At 40.9% G+C, this 18,141-nt stretch overlaps 1 protein-coding gene across 1 annotated transcript in view; it reads right to left on the bottom strand.

The window, feature by feature from the left end:
• Positions 1 to 1,771: 1,771 nt before the first annotated feature.
• Positions 1,772 to 18,141, bottom strand: part of adamtsl4 (ADAMTS-like 4) — a 40,519-nt gene continuing 24,149 nt past the window's right edge. The window contains exons 6-17 of the mRNA XM_038711347.1: positions 12,236 to 12,375; positions 11,648 to 11,852; positions 11,019 to 11,203; positions 9,959 to 10,124; positions 9,153 to 9,410; positions 8,835 to 8,964; positions 7,178 to 7,382; positions 6,368 to 6,541; positions 6,097 to 6,276; positions 5,580 to 5,759; positions 4,404 to 4,551; positions 1,772 to 4,313 (exon numbers count right to left, since the gene is read on the bottom strand). Of these exons, the coding sequence (XP_038567275.1) occupies positions 4,183 to 4,313; positions 4,404 to 4,551; positions 5,580 to 5,759; positions 6,097 to 6,276; positions 6,368 to 6,541; positions 7,178 to 7,382; positions 8,835 to 8,964; positions 9,153 to 9,410; positions 9,959 to 10,124; positions 11,019 to 11,203; positions 11,648 to 11,852; positions 12,236 to 12,375 (2,102 nt within the window). The 3' untranslated portion in view covers positions 1,772 to 4,182. The remainder of the gene's footprint in view (positions 4,314 to 4,403; positions 4,552 to 5,579; positions 5,760 to 6,096; positions 6,277 to 6,367; positions 6,542 to 7,177; positions 7,383 to 8,834; positions 8,965 to 9,152; positions 9,411 to 9,958; positions 10,125 to 11,018; positions 11,204 to 11,647; positions 11,853 to 12,235; positions 12,376 to 18,141) is intronic.

Below are 18,141 nucleotides of genomic sequence, written 5' to 3' on the forward strand. Positions count from 1 at the left end.
TCTAGCCGCGAGCCCTGGCCTTGGTGCTGAAACCTCTTGAAGTGAAGCCGAAGCGCGCTGCCGATGACGTGCACGCAGTCACGACTACTACAGCTGTTCACGCCCGAACCCGAAATCACACCCACTCAGAGTAAAATGTGTGACAGAGAGAAGGCGTGATAGCTCGGGGTTGGAGTTGGCCTACTTTACAGCCTGTACTTTGGAAAACCGGCCACTCGGCTATTTCACTTAGATATGTAAAAACAGACAACCTCCTGTGTTACTGCCAAACAAACCAACAGCAAGATGACACTTTTTTAACTTATCTTTATAGTGTGTGTGTGTGTGTGTGTGTGTGCGTGCCCGAGAGTGCTGGAACGAGAGAGGTTGAGTGAAAAGAAAGACTCATAGGGTTCATGGTAATTTACTCCAAAAGGTCACCATCTGCCTGCCTTGCCTCGCGGCCTCTGTGAGCCAACAGCCCCCCCACATTCATCCACCATATAGGCTACACCCCACCCACCCACATACACGCACTTGCATGTATATCACCACACTAGGGGCTTTCTTACAAACCCAGCACCGCAGAGGAGGCACGCAACGGGACTGTTAAGCCTCTTTGCACGACGAAGAAGCACCGGCTACAATGCACGCAAGGGAACACTTAAAACTTTAATGCTACACCTCTAGGCAAAAGTTTCAAAAACCTATATTTTGCTTGTTTGAAAGCAGGAGCAAACAAATGAAAGATTCAGCAGTTAATTTTTAATAAAACTTAAAAAAACAACAACAACAAACATTATATTTCAATCTCACTGGTCTGGACCTTTACATGAAGATATTCCCATTGCCCTAAAGACATTATATCAAACAGGTACAATATCTCAGAAACTTATGGAAACACCTTAGAAATCCTACAGGGTATTCATGAAGGACACATAGGACACTCTATTTACAGGAAATTTGAGGGTATTTAGGAACCCACAGGGAGTTTATGCAAATGTGACTACTTTCAGGGGAAATGATAAACTGACATAGTACACTAAAACCACTGATTCTCTTACTAAATTAGTATTTCCTCACCAGAATTATATTATGTGATAAGACTTTAAAACAGCAACAAGACCTTGTTGCTAGAAAATAACAGAAAATTTAATTATTGGCCCTGTCACTTGATCCCCTGGCATCCAACCACGCCACTCTCAGGCCTTTTACAGGCTACTTTATACAAACTTCTAGTATAACAAACTCTTTAAACTTTCAAACTCTTCTTCTCTGTTTTCACAGTATCTGACCTTTCTAACCTTGGCAAATAATGCTAGTTCGTAGCCTATAATCTGCATGATGAAATTGATTTGAAAATACTGCCTTCCTTTTAAACACCACATTCTGTATCAAAAATGCTTCATGAAGGACTTTGTTTATTCATGTAACTCATGTCTGATCAATAAGGCCTATGCTGTATGTGAATGTTGTAAAAATTATTTGTGGTGCCATTTGGACAGGTTCACTCTTGAAAAACAGGTAATGCATCTCAAGAGACTTCGTGGTCAAAAAATGAAATACATTAATTAATTAAAATATCATTTGGATGATCAAGTCAAGCTTGTAAGCATAACTTTGCTCAGTCAATATTTCAACCACGTTTTATTTAAAAACACACAAACAAGCTGCTTTTTTGGGCACCAAATTTTCTGTTCTTTTATGTGTGAGACTCAACGGCGCCATCGTTTGGAGTACACTGGCTATATCACCCTTTTTCAGTAGACAAAAAGCCATGAAGACACATCACTTCTCTGTTGTTTAAAATTTTATTTAAAATGAAGCTTTGAGATAATAATTTTCCACACTGTTTTTTGCATGATAAAAAAAAATCTTGTGTATCTGTAATAACAATCTCATAAACTCTGCTACTGCTTCTTAAAACAAAAAATAAATTACACGTTCTTTAGGTAATAGATAAATTACTATCCTTTTTTGTTTTTATATAAAAAGTAATTTTTTTTACTACGGGGGATTCAAGACAAGAATGACACATTCAAAGCCACAAGAGCAAAACACACAACCATACACACACAAACATCCAAAACTCACAAGCACAATAGTCACTGCTTCTCTTGTCGAATGCAAAATATAATAGTTATATGACAGATGGGAATAAATGCAGTCTACAACAACGCTTCTGATAAATCTATTCAGTTATAAAACATAAGCGCCTACTGTGTTCAAAGAAAATATAGACATTACAACATATCTGACAAATATACAGACTCCTCATCTTAGAGTGGGCAGGGTGTATTAAGTGAAAAAGAGTAAAGTAAAAACAGTAATATGAGAAAGACAAAAAAAAGCGTAACGAGTACTTACAAACATATACAGAGGTTGATTGCATTTGATCCATATAATAAGCTACCTTATTAACAGACTGTTAACAGACAGAAGTTTCCTAACTCTGACTTCACCTACTCTCATAGGACAGATTCATCATCCTCGCCCAATAGGTGATGATGGATGCAAATATAAGATATATTGAGATGAGGTGAGAAAACAGGAAACATGTTCTTTTAATACCTCGGCACTGTCATCACGGTGCCGTGATTACTAACATGCAAAAACTAGCTGGTGAATCATTTTACATCTCCAGATCTGTGCGTCACCAGGTTCATGGTTAAAAGAGATATTCTATTTTTTTTTTTTTATTGTCAACAAATCACATGAAAAGACCAAATCCAGCAGCGGAGTGAAGCTAACATGTACTAGCTGAGTATCCAAAGCCTCATATAGCTTATTTCTCTATGCTATAAACAGACCTCCATTGTTTAAAAAATATATATTAAAAACACATAAATGAGTGACATGTTCCTTCATTAAAATGAAAATGGGTACTGTAGTTTATTTTGAGTCAATCCTACTTACACCGTTCTTGTGTCATAAATCCTCACTAATGTGTGTTAATGTGTTTGTCCGTGGCTAAAAAAAAATAGGCCCTAACAAATGCCTACTTTCTCTTGTTTCAGTGACATTTGCTAAAAACTACAGTGCAAAAAAAGAAACTATATATTTATTAGCCATTTTTAAAGATTTACATCATCAGTCAAAAAGACCTGGGGTCGGAGACTTTGGTTGGGAAATTAGAAATGTGTGATTTCTGACTTCCCAAACAATATGTTGACAAGAAGAAAAGTATAGAATACCGTTAGTCTTATCACTCGTTAATTTCTTCATGTATGTTATTCAGAGAGCAGCATTGTCTTTAGTTTAGTAAAAACATAATTGCAACTATGAATCTTCACACCTTAGCTGTGGACAACTCCTTTACATGTATATTCTACATGTATATGTAATTGACAAGAATAAGCTTAAGGACTGTACAGACTCTGTGCTGCTGGTTTATCATCCATGTCTAATATCCTTCTTTTAGAATCTCACCTCCTCCTGCTATGATATATTTGGTCACTTATTGCCATGGTCACCCCACTACTTTGGTTCATCTGTCCAAATACTGAACTGAACAATAAGAAGACACTTCAGGAAATATTTTTGGCAAACAGAAACAGACATATGATATGTAAATGAAATCCTTCTAGCTTCGTTTGGGGGGTAGCCACTGTACACTGCAGTGGGGGACATCTGTAGTGTACAGAAACACATTAGATCTATTCCAGTAGATCTTCAACATACATATTACTACAGTATACAGTTTATCTAGCACACATGGTAATTTGTTCAGCAATGTTTCTTTACATAATTAGTGGTATGCATGTTTGATTGCATCTATTTTAAGGTCCTGTAGATTAGAAAGAATCTTAAGAAAAGGCTACATCTGCTATTGAAAAACAGCTGTGTCCCCAGTGAGCACCTTCCATTGCTATCTCTCCGCCACAGAAAAGGGCTGAAATCACAGCAAATGCATCATTATGCATTAGCCCTGTGTGACACTTTAAGAACCTGTTGCACAAACGCACATAGTAAACTGATGTAAGCACAGTGGAATATGTAGTAGCATACAGAGAACTGGAAAAAGGAACCGGCTGCTTTCACAGTGTTTTACCTGAAGAACCAGGAGAAAATAGCTAAATGTTATATGACGGCCATCACAGGGATTATGTCTACTCTAGGCATTTTTACCGACTTGTCATTTCAGGGACCCTTTTGACCTAATCCTTGACTTCTTGCACACCTGGGCCGTCAGTGATTGGCAGGTCAGTGCCTCTTGGCACGCTGAGCACTCTGGGTACACGAGGCACAGCAGGCGGTCTTGTAGTAGGAGTAGACACAGAGCCTGGCCTGAACCACCATCACACAGTTGTGACGTCTGTCCCGGCAGTTTTCATCTGTGTACAGAGAGGAGAACAGAGAGGTTGGTAGGGAGGACGACCAACACACACATATCTACACTGTCACACTGTCACACACAAACCCACCTGAGACTTGTGGGCTGCAGGGTATTGTGTTGCAGATTTGCTCCTGTTCAGGTTTGGAGCTTGAATCACAATCATGGCTGTGCTTTTTGTCTTGTGTTAGACACCGCACCTCCCTCATTTTTAAGCCTTTTCCACAGGAACGTGAGCACTGAGAACAGTTACAGTAAATAGTATTGATTACAAATAAAATATAATTTCATTTTCACATCACTGCATTTTAATCAAGATACTTGAACAAGTTGTTTTCCACCAGATAAAACACTCTTCTAAATGATATTTTAGAGCAATTACAATCAGGTTTCAGAGCACAGAGAATGTTCTTACAAAGATAGCGATCTGAGACTTAGTGCTGATACCAGTAAGGTTTCGGATCTGGTCTTGAAAACTGGGTTGGCCTCTCTGGCTGTGTTCTAAATGGGCGCCGAAGATACATTGCAGGGAAAAGCATTTTATGCTTGTCTTGGCGTGTCAAAGGAACATGACATAATCTCTGGCATTGCACAAAGGATCTGCCTTGCCCCTCTGTTATTCTCACTATACATCCTTCTTCTATGTGAAATCATCATGAAGCGTCCATAGCTACGCTGATGACACATAATTGTACATATATGTTGAGCCAAATGGTGCAATGCACGTTTTACTGGTCTTCCTAAAATGTCCAATGAGAGGCTGCAACCAGATCTTTGCTGCTAGACTGCTAACAACGCATCACTGCAGTCTTAGCTGCACTGCACTGGCTTCCTGTAGCTTCTAGAATTGATTTTAAAGTCCTTCTATTTGTATACACAGCTCTCAGCGCCTGAGGACCAACCTACATCACAGAAGTTGGAGATGCAGCTCCAAACAGTGAGGCAGGCTGTTGAAATTTTTTAATGGTACTTAAAAATAAATCTCTTTAAGTAGCCTTGTTCTAGGACCACTTCTTACAATGTGCGTGCTTCACATAGAGTCCCATATGGCCTTTGAATGTCTTTTTTGATCTTTTAAATGGATTGCTTTCTCTGAAATACCAGCACTTTATCTTTACCTGCTTTTTTTCAACTTAATTTGTTACCTGTTTTTATTCCTTTATAAATGTAAAGCATGTTCTGGATGAAATAAAGTGTATTATTATTATTTTTTTCTCTTTCCAACATTTCATTCTCATATCCTGCTCCCTTTCCCCATGTCTCTCACCGCGCTCCACTCTGTTGTGAACCACTGTGGCTGACACTCTCCCATCTCACACTCCTGGACCGCAGCAGGCTTGTCCAGGTGAGAACACTCACTGGCTGGTGTGACAATAAAATCATTCCCCATCTTCTGGACACAAATGATGTCTCGTCGTTGAGTTCCATTGCCACATAGGACATTACACTGGAAAAAGAAAACAAGTAGTACTTAATCTATCACTGCAATATGAATACTCTTTCACTCCAAAACAAATAAAGATGCAAGATGACACAGGAGACTACATAATGTCAATAAAAATAGCTAGAGTTGTAGATACTAAAAGAAAAACTTGAATTTCTGAACACTCAGCACTAACGTTATTGAAAATGCAACATTTTGGTCATGAACTTTTGTCAGGCATCAAACTCACAATATGAAAAAACATTACATTCACATTTTAAAATGTCTATATAGTCAAATCTAATCTCCATTCGTCTCTGTATTTCCTTCATTCTTTATTTCTTTATTCCCTCAATCCTACCTGTGTCCAGGGGCTGCTGTACCACATAGTTGTTGGCACACAGGGACCCCCGTTGCAGGCCTTCATGTCTGCTGGTTTATCCCCAACACAGTCCCCTCCTCCTCCGCCCTCTCTGATCCCTCCTCGAGTCAGACACACCACCTCTCTCCTCTGCACCCCAGGGCCACACTGTGCTGAACACTGAGGGACAAAGTGGAAGATCATGTTGAGGATTAGCTGTTAAGTGCAGTGAATGTTTCTTCCTTCGCTTCTGTGTATGTGCATTACTCACTGTGTTGGACCAGTCAGTGAAGTACCAGTTGGTTACACAGGGCCCCATATTGCACTCCTCACTTCCTTGTGGGCGAGCCCCGGAGTTGCACTCCTTGTCGTTCACAATGCTGCCTTGATCGCTGACGCAGCGCACACTCCTTGTCCTCCTGCCAATGCCACAGTCGACTGAGCACTATGACAAATGGAAAGGAGAAAAACCAGAATAAGTACAAACAGATACACAATACTATTTGACAAAGAAGGTTTATTATTAATCAATTTATTTCTTCCCAAAGGGCACAGCAGTAAAACAGAAACACAAGATAAGCACATAAATCAATCATATAAATACAAAATAGAAATGAGTTACAATTAAAAAAAAAGTTTAAATCATGAATGAAAATTTAAAATCATATGTAAGATCAATTATCATGTAAAACTATAAACAGCTGTTGGCTGGAAATTTCTTATGATTGATATCTATTTAAACTCTTTACCATTCTTCAATCAAAATGTGTAACTGATTAAATGAAAAACTCAACTTAAATGATTTGTTGCAAACAAACCCATGGCAAAGTGTGTATTAAAATAGTTGTACACTAACCTAATGAAGGGATTTTAAAATTTATGACAGACACACTGTGCCATAATTTGAAAGTAACCTGCCAAAATGGAGCTACATGCACACAAACACAAGCTTATTTTAACCCAACTCTACACACTCTCTCTCTTTCAGTCTGTATTATGCTTGCAGAATCTGTGATACTTTACTCTCTGTACGCTGAGCCATTATGCTTGTCCCAGTCTCATATTGGTGTTGTTGACCTACCATGCCCCAGTCGGAGCTGACCTCCCAATGGGAGCAGAGGCGGAGCTCACATGCCTGTGTGGACTCGGGTGGGGTCAGGTTGGCACAGCGCTGCGGGTGGACCATGGTGGAGCGGTTTCCAAAGCTCTGCCTGCACTGGAGCTGCCTCTGTTGCACCCCAGGGCCACAGGACACACTGCACTCTGACCACGAACTGGCCTCCCAGCTGAGAGACAGGAGAGAGAGAGGGACATTTTTTTCAAACCACACTGGCAGATTTTAGGGCTGGGCACGTTAACATGTTATTATCGCGTTAACGCATTAATTAATTTACCCCGCCAATTATTTTATCGCACGTTAACACAGTTTTTATTATTATTATTTTGAAAGTCCGTTGCTCACTGGCTCTGAATACACATAAAGTCAAACCACGGGTCACAGGAGGGGTAGGATGTTGATCAGCCTGCAAATCACCCACCCAAACAAGCAGTGGAGGGAGGCTTCGGCAGACTATGCTAGATGCACCGCGTGGGAGAAGTAGATAAACAAAAGCATGACAAGCAATCAAATGCCATAGCGATGCCACTGCATGCTGATTAGTATTGGGGAAGATGCCGGTCTTAGGAACGTTCTTAAAATCACAATGTAGTCGCGTGGCCACGCGGGGTTGCTCTGCACTCTGGTGATCAGACAGCGCTCCACGAGGAAACGGCAGGCACTCTATGGATAGTAACCATGGCAACGGGTTATGTGCGCTACACAGCTGTAGCCTATTTAACTTAAGTTAAAATTTTACAGAACTTTCCCACATAGGCCTTCATCTAGTTTTGCGGGAATGTTCTGCCACGCAAATTCCCTCCTGTTGATGTCCTATTTAGTAAACAGTAATAGATTCTGGAAACTCACAAACAGCGAGGATCAGTCTCTCTTCCAAGGTTATGTGCTCTGCGTCACGTACAAAAAGTTCAAGACAATTCACTTCGGCAGCGGGCGGGTGTGTGCCTGAGGCGACCACTTCACCTCACTATTACAGGGACGCTTGCTACTGAACATAGACTGTTTATGCTGCTCCCTGATAAAAGAAATATGTTTCTGCTGATACTTCTTCAGAAAAACATGAAAACAGATTTATATATGTTAACCTGTTGCTCAGAAGGTCCGCCTCTTATGATGTTATGATCGTGACTCAGGACTCTAAATTGTTTTAACAAGCTAGATAAAAGGTAATGCCCTGGCAGTGGCAAATAGCTTTGGTTTCATATATGAATTTGATTACATTAATGTTTAAGTTGAGATAAAGAAATATTTTTGCTACTGTGTAAAGGGAATACTGCTGGTAAAAAAGCCCCTTATTTGTTTAAAGTGTTTGCAAACCACTTTATTGCACTTTTGAGTATATAGCAGTACATTTAAATCAAAAGTGCGCAATACACTACTTTAGAATTCATTATTCAATTTTGCGCATAAATATGCAATTAATCACGATTAATATGCCATTAATCACTATGACTTTAAGGACTAAAAGTACAGACAAAAAATGACTTGGTGGGGGGATTTTGCAGTGTGGTTTTTGTGCAGTGAGGTATCAGCTGTGAAAAATGCATGGAAAGCTGAAGTTTTGGAATTGAATCTAAATCTATATAATGCATATTTCTTCAAGGTAACTGTATTTTCTCACAATGGTGGACAGGGATGTGTGTTACAAGGCTCCTCCTCAGGGACAGGTTTGGCTGCAGAGTCACATCTCCTCTCCGGGACTTCCTCGTCTGTATGGCGGTCTATACACAGAATGACTCTGTGCTGAGAACCTACAGCGAGAGGGAGATTGATAGATAAATGAGAAAGGCATCAGTTCCATGTTATTGTACTTGCACCTACCAACCAGAGGAGGGAGGCGTCACATCATCCAGAGTAAGTAAGTATAATATTGTGTACAAAGCAATTAATTTAAAAATGGAATAGATATGAAGATCTACAAGGCTCATCAGAATCAAACCTTTGCCACAGGAAGCAGAGCACTCAGTGAGTTGGCCTCTCCTCCACACAAATGGTGGCTGAGTGTCCAGCGGCAGGTCAGTGCGCGGGGGGATCCGAGCATTCCTATTGGGTGCAGATCCTCGAGGACGTGACCTCTCCGGTGTCCACCGGTCTGAGGAGTGAGGAGAAAACACAGAGGAGGAGGAAGAGGGGAAAGAAGGGATCGAAACTGGAGGAGGAGCAGGGGGAGGGTCTTCTACTGACACGGTGAGAGGACCTAGGAGGGAATAAAAAAATAGGTGGACATAAAGACAAATTAGAAAGACATAGCAAAGGTGGGAGAGAGGGGCAAAGATTGGGAAACAGACATGGGGAGGAGGAGACGAGCGATAAAGAAGGAGGAAAGAGGCGAAACGCGAATGTTGAAATATTGAGGAAGGCAGTAAGTCAGAGGCTAATGATGTCATGATGAGGTCAGGGTGTCATGACAGCGAACATGTGGACCAGAGAGCCTCACACACAAACACATAAACACACACGTACAATAATCTCTCCCAATTGGCCCACAACCACAACCCATCCTAATCCATAAACACGTCAGTCATTCTCCAAGGACATGGGTTGCAGTGGTGTTTCCTTGAGTAATATGGAAAGAATGAATCTTGATTTAGGGTTCAATTCTGCCACTGACACGATTCAACTATGTGCTGTACATGACATAGACATGAGAACCCTGTGTCTCTTTGCTACTGTTTGAGACAAGCAGAGAACATGGCTGGCAGACAGAAGAGGGACAATCAGAAAGTTTATGTGTGATGGACGTACTGCGAAGTGGAGCCCTCCCTGGCTCTCGCTCCCTCAGCCGATCCCTGGGTGCCTCTCTGGGTGTCTCCCTCTCTCTCTCCGTCAGCCTCTCCCTCTCTACCTCCTTCTTCTCCACCGGGACATAAAACTCATAGTCGATGCCTGGGTTGTCCTTGTGAAAAATTATCTGGAGAGCAAAACAGACAGAACTAGAGGTGAAAAGAAGCCAATGACAGGAAGCTCCCTAAAACCGCTTTGCAGATCTCCAGTGGCATACTGCTGTGATAGTAAGATTATGTAATGTAATTGAATGATGGCGAGAGCCAGAAACATATCTAAGTACTAAGTAAACAATGGGTGTAGCTAGGGGTGTAACTTGTGCTATACAGACATAAACCCTAATCATCAAATGCCGAGCCGGGTAAGCTGAAATGTCCTACAACAGCCAGTGAACAACTGAAAAACACTTTATCATTTTGTCCCACCAGGGGGAAAGTGCTACAGAGAGCAGACTTGTCTTTCTATTTTTCATTCATCCATCAATTTCTTTTCCTTCGTGTACTGAGCAGTACAGCCTCACAGTGCTACTGGCGTGGTTGTAGATGCTTAGTCTTTTTATATCTTATTCCAAAATCCTATTAAGCCTTAAAAATGCAGGTGATTCCAGAGGAGATCAAACTTTGGCTTTGGTTGATGCTTGTTATTTTTACCCCCTCCTTCCCTGTAGCTACTGGATGTAAAGCTGCAGGTGACTCTCGTTCTTTAATAAGATCTTAGCCTGAGGTTAGAGTTGTTATTATTAAGCCCTGGATAGATGTGGCTCAGGCTAAGCTTCAGTACAGCTGACTTTATCGTGCCATAATGCAAAAATAATGCTGCCTATCTGGAGGATCTTGACACAGAGCAGGAGAGCATAGCCTCAGGCTTACGACAATGTTACAGAGATGTGAAATAATCGGTGTATAAACATTTGTCTATGTGTATTTGTGTGATTCTTATCATTAACTTAATTTTTGCCATACTCTGGTTCATGTTTGCTTACAGGGTTAAAATAAATGCCTTCCTGTGGTCCAGTGCTTACATATAGCTGTAGCTGTGTGGTGGTGGGTCCTGGAGCCCAGAGGGACTCGCCTCTCTCTTCCTCCCCCTCTGCCTGTGCTCTAGGTCGGGTGTAGGTGAAGGTAGTCCCTCCTGCCTGGTACTCCCCTGGAGGGTCCACAGCCCACCGCCCATTCACAACTGAAGACCCAGTGCCACTCCTCATAGCTGGAGAAATAGAGGTTGGGGTGGAGTGTCAGAAGGGCAGACAGGAGGAATTGAGTAATACTTTACTCAAGGTTTCTTTTCTTGGTTTGACCTTGTGTAGTCTACATAGTGGTGAGCACTAGTACAGCCCCATGAGCTCAGAACACTCTCAGAGAGACAAACACAGACTTTGGAGTGCTCTCATTACCAAACAGGGGGCTGGCAAGACAAACACTCACACATACACGTACACAATACACTATTTCCTTGTGGGCTCTAACAATACTGGCTTTATCTGCTTGGAGTTTACAGTCTTAGTCCAAGCCAGCACACACGTGCTCATGGGCCAAATCACATTCCCACATACAATTCCCTCGCCAGCGTCTCCCTTTTACTGGAGCTGCAAACAGTATTATTTAAGAAATGTGAGTGTGCATAATTTTGTTTGTGTCTGTTAGGTCCTACCCAGGTAATTAGGGCTGGCTCGTCTCTCCGTGATGTTAATGAATGTAGCTCCCGGTGGGACATCCAGGATCTTGTGGTAACCGAGGGGAACCGTGACGTTTTGGAAGCTTCCCGTCACCTTTCGACAGGAGGTGTCTCGCCCACCACATACTCCACACTTGTCAATCACAGAGCCGGAGCCCAGTACCCCATCGCAACCCTCGGTCTGGCAGGAGAACAAGGTGAAAAGATGTAAGTTATGGGTCAGAAAGTGAGGGGGAAAGTTAGTTTTTATTTTACCATTGTCTGTGCAAATTGGTAACTGTTACTCGCTAGCTTCCTACCACAAACAGAAGGGTGGAATAAGATCAGAAAGCGAGAGTGCAAATGAGAGAATAAAGGAAAAGATACAGAGACAAGAAGCCCAGAGTAGAGTAATAAAAAAAGATTGGAAACACTCTGAATCTGAATGCCAGGATTGAATCAACCTCCAGACATGAGACTAAGAGAGTCCGGATCTGGACTTTGTCAACCCCGGCTAGAATGGAGGGACTGATTCAGTCAATTGAAGCTAAAATCTCACACTCATGCACAATTAAATGCACTCACCAGGCATCGTCCTTCAACACACATGTCGTTTGAGCTGGTGTTGAAGCAGGGGGTCCCGTCTCGGACACGCTCGGCCTGACGAACATAGAAACGATAGCCGGCAGGTCTGCAGGTCAGCTCGCACTGCTTGTCCGCACCAACTGCAACATTGACAGGATAGGGGGATCATTTCACAACGTATATGTTGGTCTTAAGTGTGTGTGGATGTGTGAGATCTCCTGTATGATTGTGTGTTTCTGTCTGCGTCTGCCTGGCGTGGAGAAAATGCAGCTGTGTGATGAACATCTTTCCATGTGGTCAGGAAACTGAGGCCAGATCATATAACCCCTGACTGTCAGACAGCAACAGAGTGATTAGCTATTTCCCCTGCTGCTCGCTCGTACAAGTGCACTCACTGCTGCACTTTCCCAGGAGATACATACCCAGAAGAGAGAGGTGTAAACATAAGCCTGAGGAAGGTTTGATTTATGGGAGGAACCCAACGGGCGCATACAGCAGGGAGACACTTTGGAAGAGAGAACAGATGGGAAGAATCAGAGAAAGGGAAGATGGCTTCAAGGTAAAAGAGGAAATTTAAGTCCCTTAGTACCGAGAGAATAGGCAGACAAATAGACAAGTGGAGAATACAGAATACCTCACAAGGGAATAGGGGTGAGGCAAAAGCAAAACATGTGCAGTAAGTAAGAAGACTATGTCTATGTGGTGAAGTACAAAAAGCAGGTTTAAAGGAATAGTCCCACATCTTGGGAAATATGCTTATTTGCTTTCTTTTTTATGAGAAGATATCAATCAGATGTCTGTAACAGTTATATCATGGCCTCTGAAACCACAAATTGTCATTTTACACATTTGTTTATATAAGGATTTACATTTGGCGGCCAAAACTAAATAATGAATTTGACAAATGGGACAAAACAATCATAGAATGTTTTCATACCGAGTTCTGTAAGAGCATCCTGCAGGTGCAGAGAAAAACACCAAATAACCTGTGCAGAGCAGAGCTCGGCCAATACCCCCTCTTACTAAAAATACAGAAAAGATCAATTAAATTTTACAATCACTTAAAATCAGTTAACCCCCAGACATACCATTACAAAGCCCTAACATACCAGGAGCTGAAACCAGAGAAGAGTCCCCTCAGCCAGCTGGTCCTGAGGCTCTCTGCAGTAATAAGTCCACAACAACCTCAGGACAGCAACACCAACTCAAGCAGACCAAACCAAATTATCAACAAGCAGAAAGAAAAATATATTGAATACTGGAAAGAAACGACCAAAACACAAAGTAAATTACAATGTTATCTGACCCTAAAAAGAGAATTCACACTGGCAAATTACCTGAGCACAATAAAATGTCCTAAACTACGAAAAATGTTGACAACATACAGACTGAGTGAACACAGCCTGGCCATAGAAAAGGGTCGCCACAGACAGAGCTGGCTACCACAAGAGGAGAGACTCTGCTCCCAGTGTGACACAGGACAGGTTGAGACAGAGCTGCACTTTCTAACCTCATGCCCTAAATATAAAACACTAAGACAAAAACACTTTGCAAACATTTCCCAAATATACCTCGAATTCAAATTATATCAGACACTCCCCTATTTACTGGGAGAAATGCCCAAATGTCAAATAATTGCTGCAAAATATGTCTCCTCATGCCATGAAGTGAGGACAACCAGTGGAGACTGACAAATAATTGTACAAATTTTCAAATTATTATTATTTTGATTGCTTGATATTTTAGTAATTGTTTTGTTTTTACATTTGATACTGATTTCTTTCTTTTTTTTAAAATTATTATTATTATTTTTTTTATCAATTCATAATACACACACACTTACTGTTTTATTTATTTATTTTATTTTAATATTTTTTTATTTTTTTAACACACACACACACACACGCTTACTGTTTTATGAAATGTATGGGGTTGATTGTTCTTCTGTAGTTTGTATGATGCTTTGCAATATTGTTGCACACATCCATGCCAATAAAGCTAATTTGAATTGAATTTACCAAACAAGATACACAATGTTTTATTTAGTCAAGTGTTAGTAGGTGTGTTTTTGAAGAGGTTAGCTGTTTCCCTCTTTTTCCAGTGTCTATGCTAAGCTAGGCTAACCATGGCTTACCTCCAGCTCTGTACTTTACAGTTTGTATAGAAAAGAAATCACCCCCCTGTAAAATAATCACATTTTGTTGCTCTGCAGCCTGAAATGAAAACGGACAGACACAGTTTTTGTTTCATTCAGCTGTATTTACAATTTATGACATCCAAATGAAAGATATAATACCAACTTGTCAGAAAAAAAAATTACAAATGAAAAAACAATCACTCAGATGGAAAAAGAATCACCCCCCTCCTAAAAATGACTTGTAAACCTAACCAGGTGTAGTTAATCACCTTCTCAATAGCACACAAAGCCAACTGACTTTCAACTGTGATCAGCTGTGGTCATTTTGATTAGCTCAGCATGAAACAAGCTTTTCCTGAAGCATTTCAGTCCTTGGTAGTGCAACTGAAGACAACAATCAACAATGGGTGGCAAGACATTGTCAAAAGATCTCTGGGATAAAGTTGTGGACAGGCAACAGTCAGGAGATGGATACAAAAAAAATTCAAAGGCTTTATCAGTGCCTAGAAGCACAGTGAAGTCTATTATTAAGAAGTGGAAGGTATTTGGTACAACACAGACCCTCCCTGGGTCAGGACGTCGCTCCAAACTGGATGAAAGAGCCAGGAGGAAACTGGTCAGAGAGGCTAGCAAGAGGCCTACAGCAACTCTGAAGCAGTTGCAGGAATTCATGACAAAGTATGCATGTGACAACAATATCACAAATTCTCCACAAATGTGGCTTCTATGGGAGGGTTGCAAGAAAAAAGCCACTCCTCAAGAAAGGCCACATGCAGTCACGACTGAGCTTTGCCAAAACGCACCTTGAATATTCTAAGGCCACGTGGAAAAAGGTGTTATGGTCAGATGAGACTAAAATGTTATTGTTTGGCCTCAACGCTAAACGATATGTCTGCCAAAAATCCAATACAGCTCACCATCCACATAACACCATTCCTACAGTAAAGCATGGAGGTGGTAATATCATGTTATGGAGTTGTTTCTCTGCAGCTGGGACTGGAGCACTTGTCAGGATAGAAGGAAAAATGGATGGGGCAAAATACTGTCAAATTCTTGAGGAAAATCTGCTGCTCTCTGCCAGAAAGTTGTCAATGGAAAGAAGATTTACCTTCCAATATGACAATGACCCAAAGAACACAGCAAAACTGACCACACAGTGGTTGAAGGAGAAAAAGGTGAATGTTCTTGCATGGCCTAGTCAGAGCCCAGACTTAAACCCCATTGAAAATCTGTGGAATGACTTGAAGACAGCAGTCCACAAACGGTCACCATCAAATTTAACTGAAATTGAGCAGTTCTGCAAAGAAGAGTGGTCAAATATTGCTACGTCAAGATGTGCAAAGTTAGTAGAGACATATCCCAACAGACTAAAGGCTGTAATTAAAGCAAAAGGTGGTTCAACAAAATACTGAAACAAGGGGGTGATCCTTTTTCCAACTCAGTGGTTATGTTTTTCTATTTTTTTATGACATGTTGGTGTTATATCTTTCACTTGGATGTTATAAGTTGCACTGAGTAAATACAGCTGAATGAAACAAAAACTGTGTCTGTCTTCATTTCAGGCTGCAAAGCAACAAAATGTGATTATTTTACAGGAGGGTGATTCTTTTCTATACCCACTGTAATTGTGCAAATTTTACAAATGAAATACAGTTTACACGTCTTAGGGAGTTCTCAAATAAGTTGTATAAAGCCTTTTGTGGCTCCAGAGGGAGCTGTGTGAAGTCTGAGAAAATGCTTCAAGTGATGTCACTTGAGTCAGCGACGGTTTGGGGCTGGAGACTACAAATTTGTAAATGAAAACAATCTTGGGATGTGGAGATGAAAGAAGTGAGTTTACCAGACCTCTGTAGCCAGCTCCTCATCTCTGCTTGACGCTAGTGACTCGAGGATACATTAGCCGCTGCTAGCTAGCATATCCGAATCTCTGAGCAAACTGTCAGTGGTCAAGTTGCATTGTAGGTAATGTAGGCACCAGGTTTTGACAAGAAAGAAGAATGTGTGGAATATAAAAGATGATGAAGCTCTGATTCTGCAGCAGCAATTTTTATACTGTCCATCGCGAGCCTGATATTGTCAGAAAAGAATTGCTAAATCAGTGGAGTAATGTTACTCTTTCAACATACAGACTCTTCTTGACTCATTCTAGGAAAGAAAGCTAATAAGCGTATCTCCCAAAATGGTGAACTATTCCTTTAAAAAAAGAAAGAAAGTGATAGGGGAATGGAGATAAAGACAGAAGAAAGGAGGAATGAGCGGCTCCACGGTTAGTTACTGCTCCTTGAGGTTAAAGATCGGGGCTGTAACGGTGGTTAAAGGCCTCAGGCAGAGCTATAGACATGAGCTCATTGCATGAGTAAGGGTTTAAAGATTTAGTTGCAGGACTTCTGGGGTTATAAGGACAAATTCTGTTTTTTTGACTGTGGTGTCATATTTCTCTGCCAAATTATGATGAAACTGAACCCTCTATTGAATTCTATATAAATATAAACAGCATTGCAGCCTGCCAAAAGTGGTCAAAAACCATTGTGCCATTATTTTGTCCTTGAGTTTGAAAAATAGCAGTTTCTCTCCAAAAGCCCTTCTTCTGTGAAATATTTTTGACATTTTAAAGCAATCAAACTGTGGTTCTTATATTACACCAATGTCACTTAATTTCCATGTAACACTCACGCTTGTTTCACCATGGGATGATTTCCTCTTCCAGATCAAAAAGCCATCAACAGCTAGTAACCATCTTCAAAGTCAAGAGTTTCACAGGAGATAGCCGAGAACAAAGATCTGAAAGGCCCAAAGGTCACCTTGTGCGTGGTAGTGAACTCACAGGAACACCATATGCTTACTCAAAGTCTCTGAAGTACAACAATGGTTTGCCAGGTATAAGTAGAACACAAGACATTAATGAAAAATAGCAAACCTCTAGACAGAAGAGAAGGATTAGTAAAACCAGACTGTTAAGATGCCATTTCATTGTTTTGTTGGTTTCCATTTCAGCAGGACACCACACAAATAGAAGGATAGGGTGCAAAGGATGCTTGCAGAATTTCAGTGGGAGGGCAGTGACCCAAGCAGTACCCTAATGACAAGAAAGTGTTCTACTGTAGGCTTTCTTTAGAAGATTTCCAAAACACATGAGCCGTGTTGTGAGTGTTAAGAAAAAAACCCATCTAAACTGGGACTGAGACATTGTGTACAGGTTTGTGCCTTTCGAGTTAGAAATCCTGATCCATGGTTGTTTGCCTGACCAAATATATTAAGGACATCACAGTGTATGTCATCTCACTAGGTAGGTGGGAAGTGGTCAGGAAGTCACACACAGGAAGCAATTGACCCAGACTAGATGTTTATCTTTTCACAACTCTGAAGGACAATTAAGATATCTTATTATAAGATAACGCATAACTAGGTGCATCACTTTGCTTATAAATATACTCTGAAAATGTAGTGGTGGTCCTTCAGCATCGGTAAACATCCGCTCCACGATACTTTAGAGTTTAGGGAGCAGTGACAGATTACAGCAGACTTTTGAGAATATATTTTGTTCTGGAACAATTAATGAAACCTGTGAATGTTTCTTAAATATAGCGTGAGAGAGAGATAGGGCATATAAAGTGCTCCACCAACATACAACAATGTGTTTATGTGGAAACTATGGTGCCAACAAAGAAAAAGAGAAAGAAGGGCTTTTTTATTATCTCTTTAAACAATGTGGGACAAAAACTGCTTTCAAACAGTAGTCAATACACATCATAAAATAAATAAATAAATA

This window comes from Micropterus salmoides, unplaced genomic scaffold (assembly GCF_014851395.1).
Source record: "Micropterus salmoides isolate LMB-PRFRI ecotype aquatic unplaced genomic scaffold, ASM1485139v1 Ms_hic_scaffold_11, whole genome shotgun sequence".
NCBI classification, from domain to species: Eukaryota; Metazoa; Chordata; class Actinopteri; order Centrarchiformes; family Centrarchidae; genus Micropterus; species Micropterus salmoides.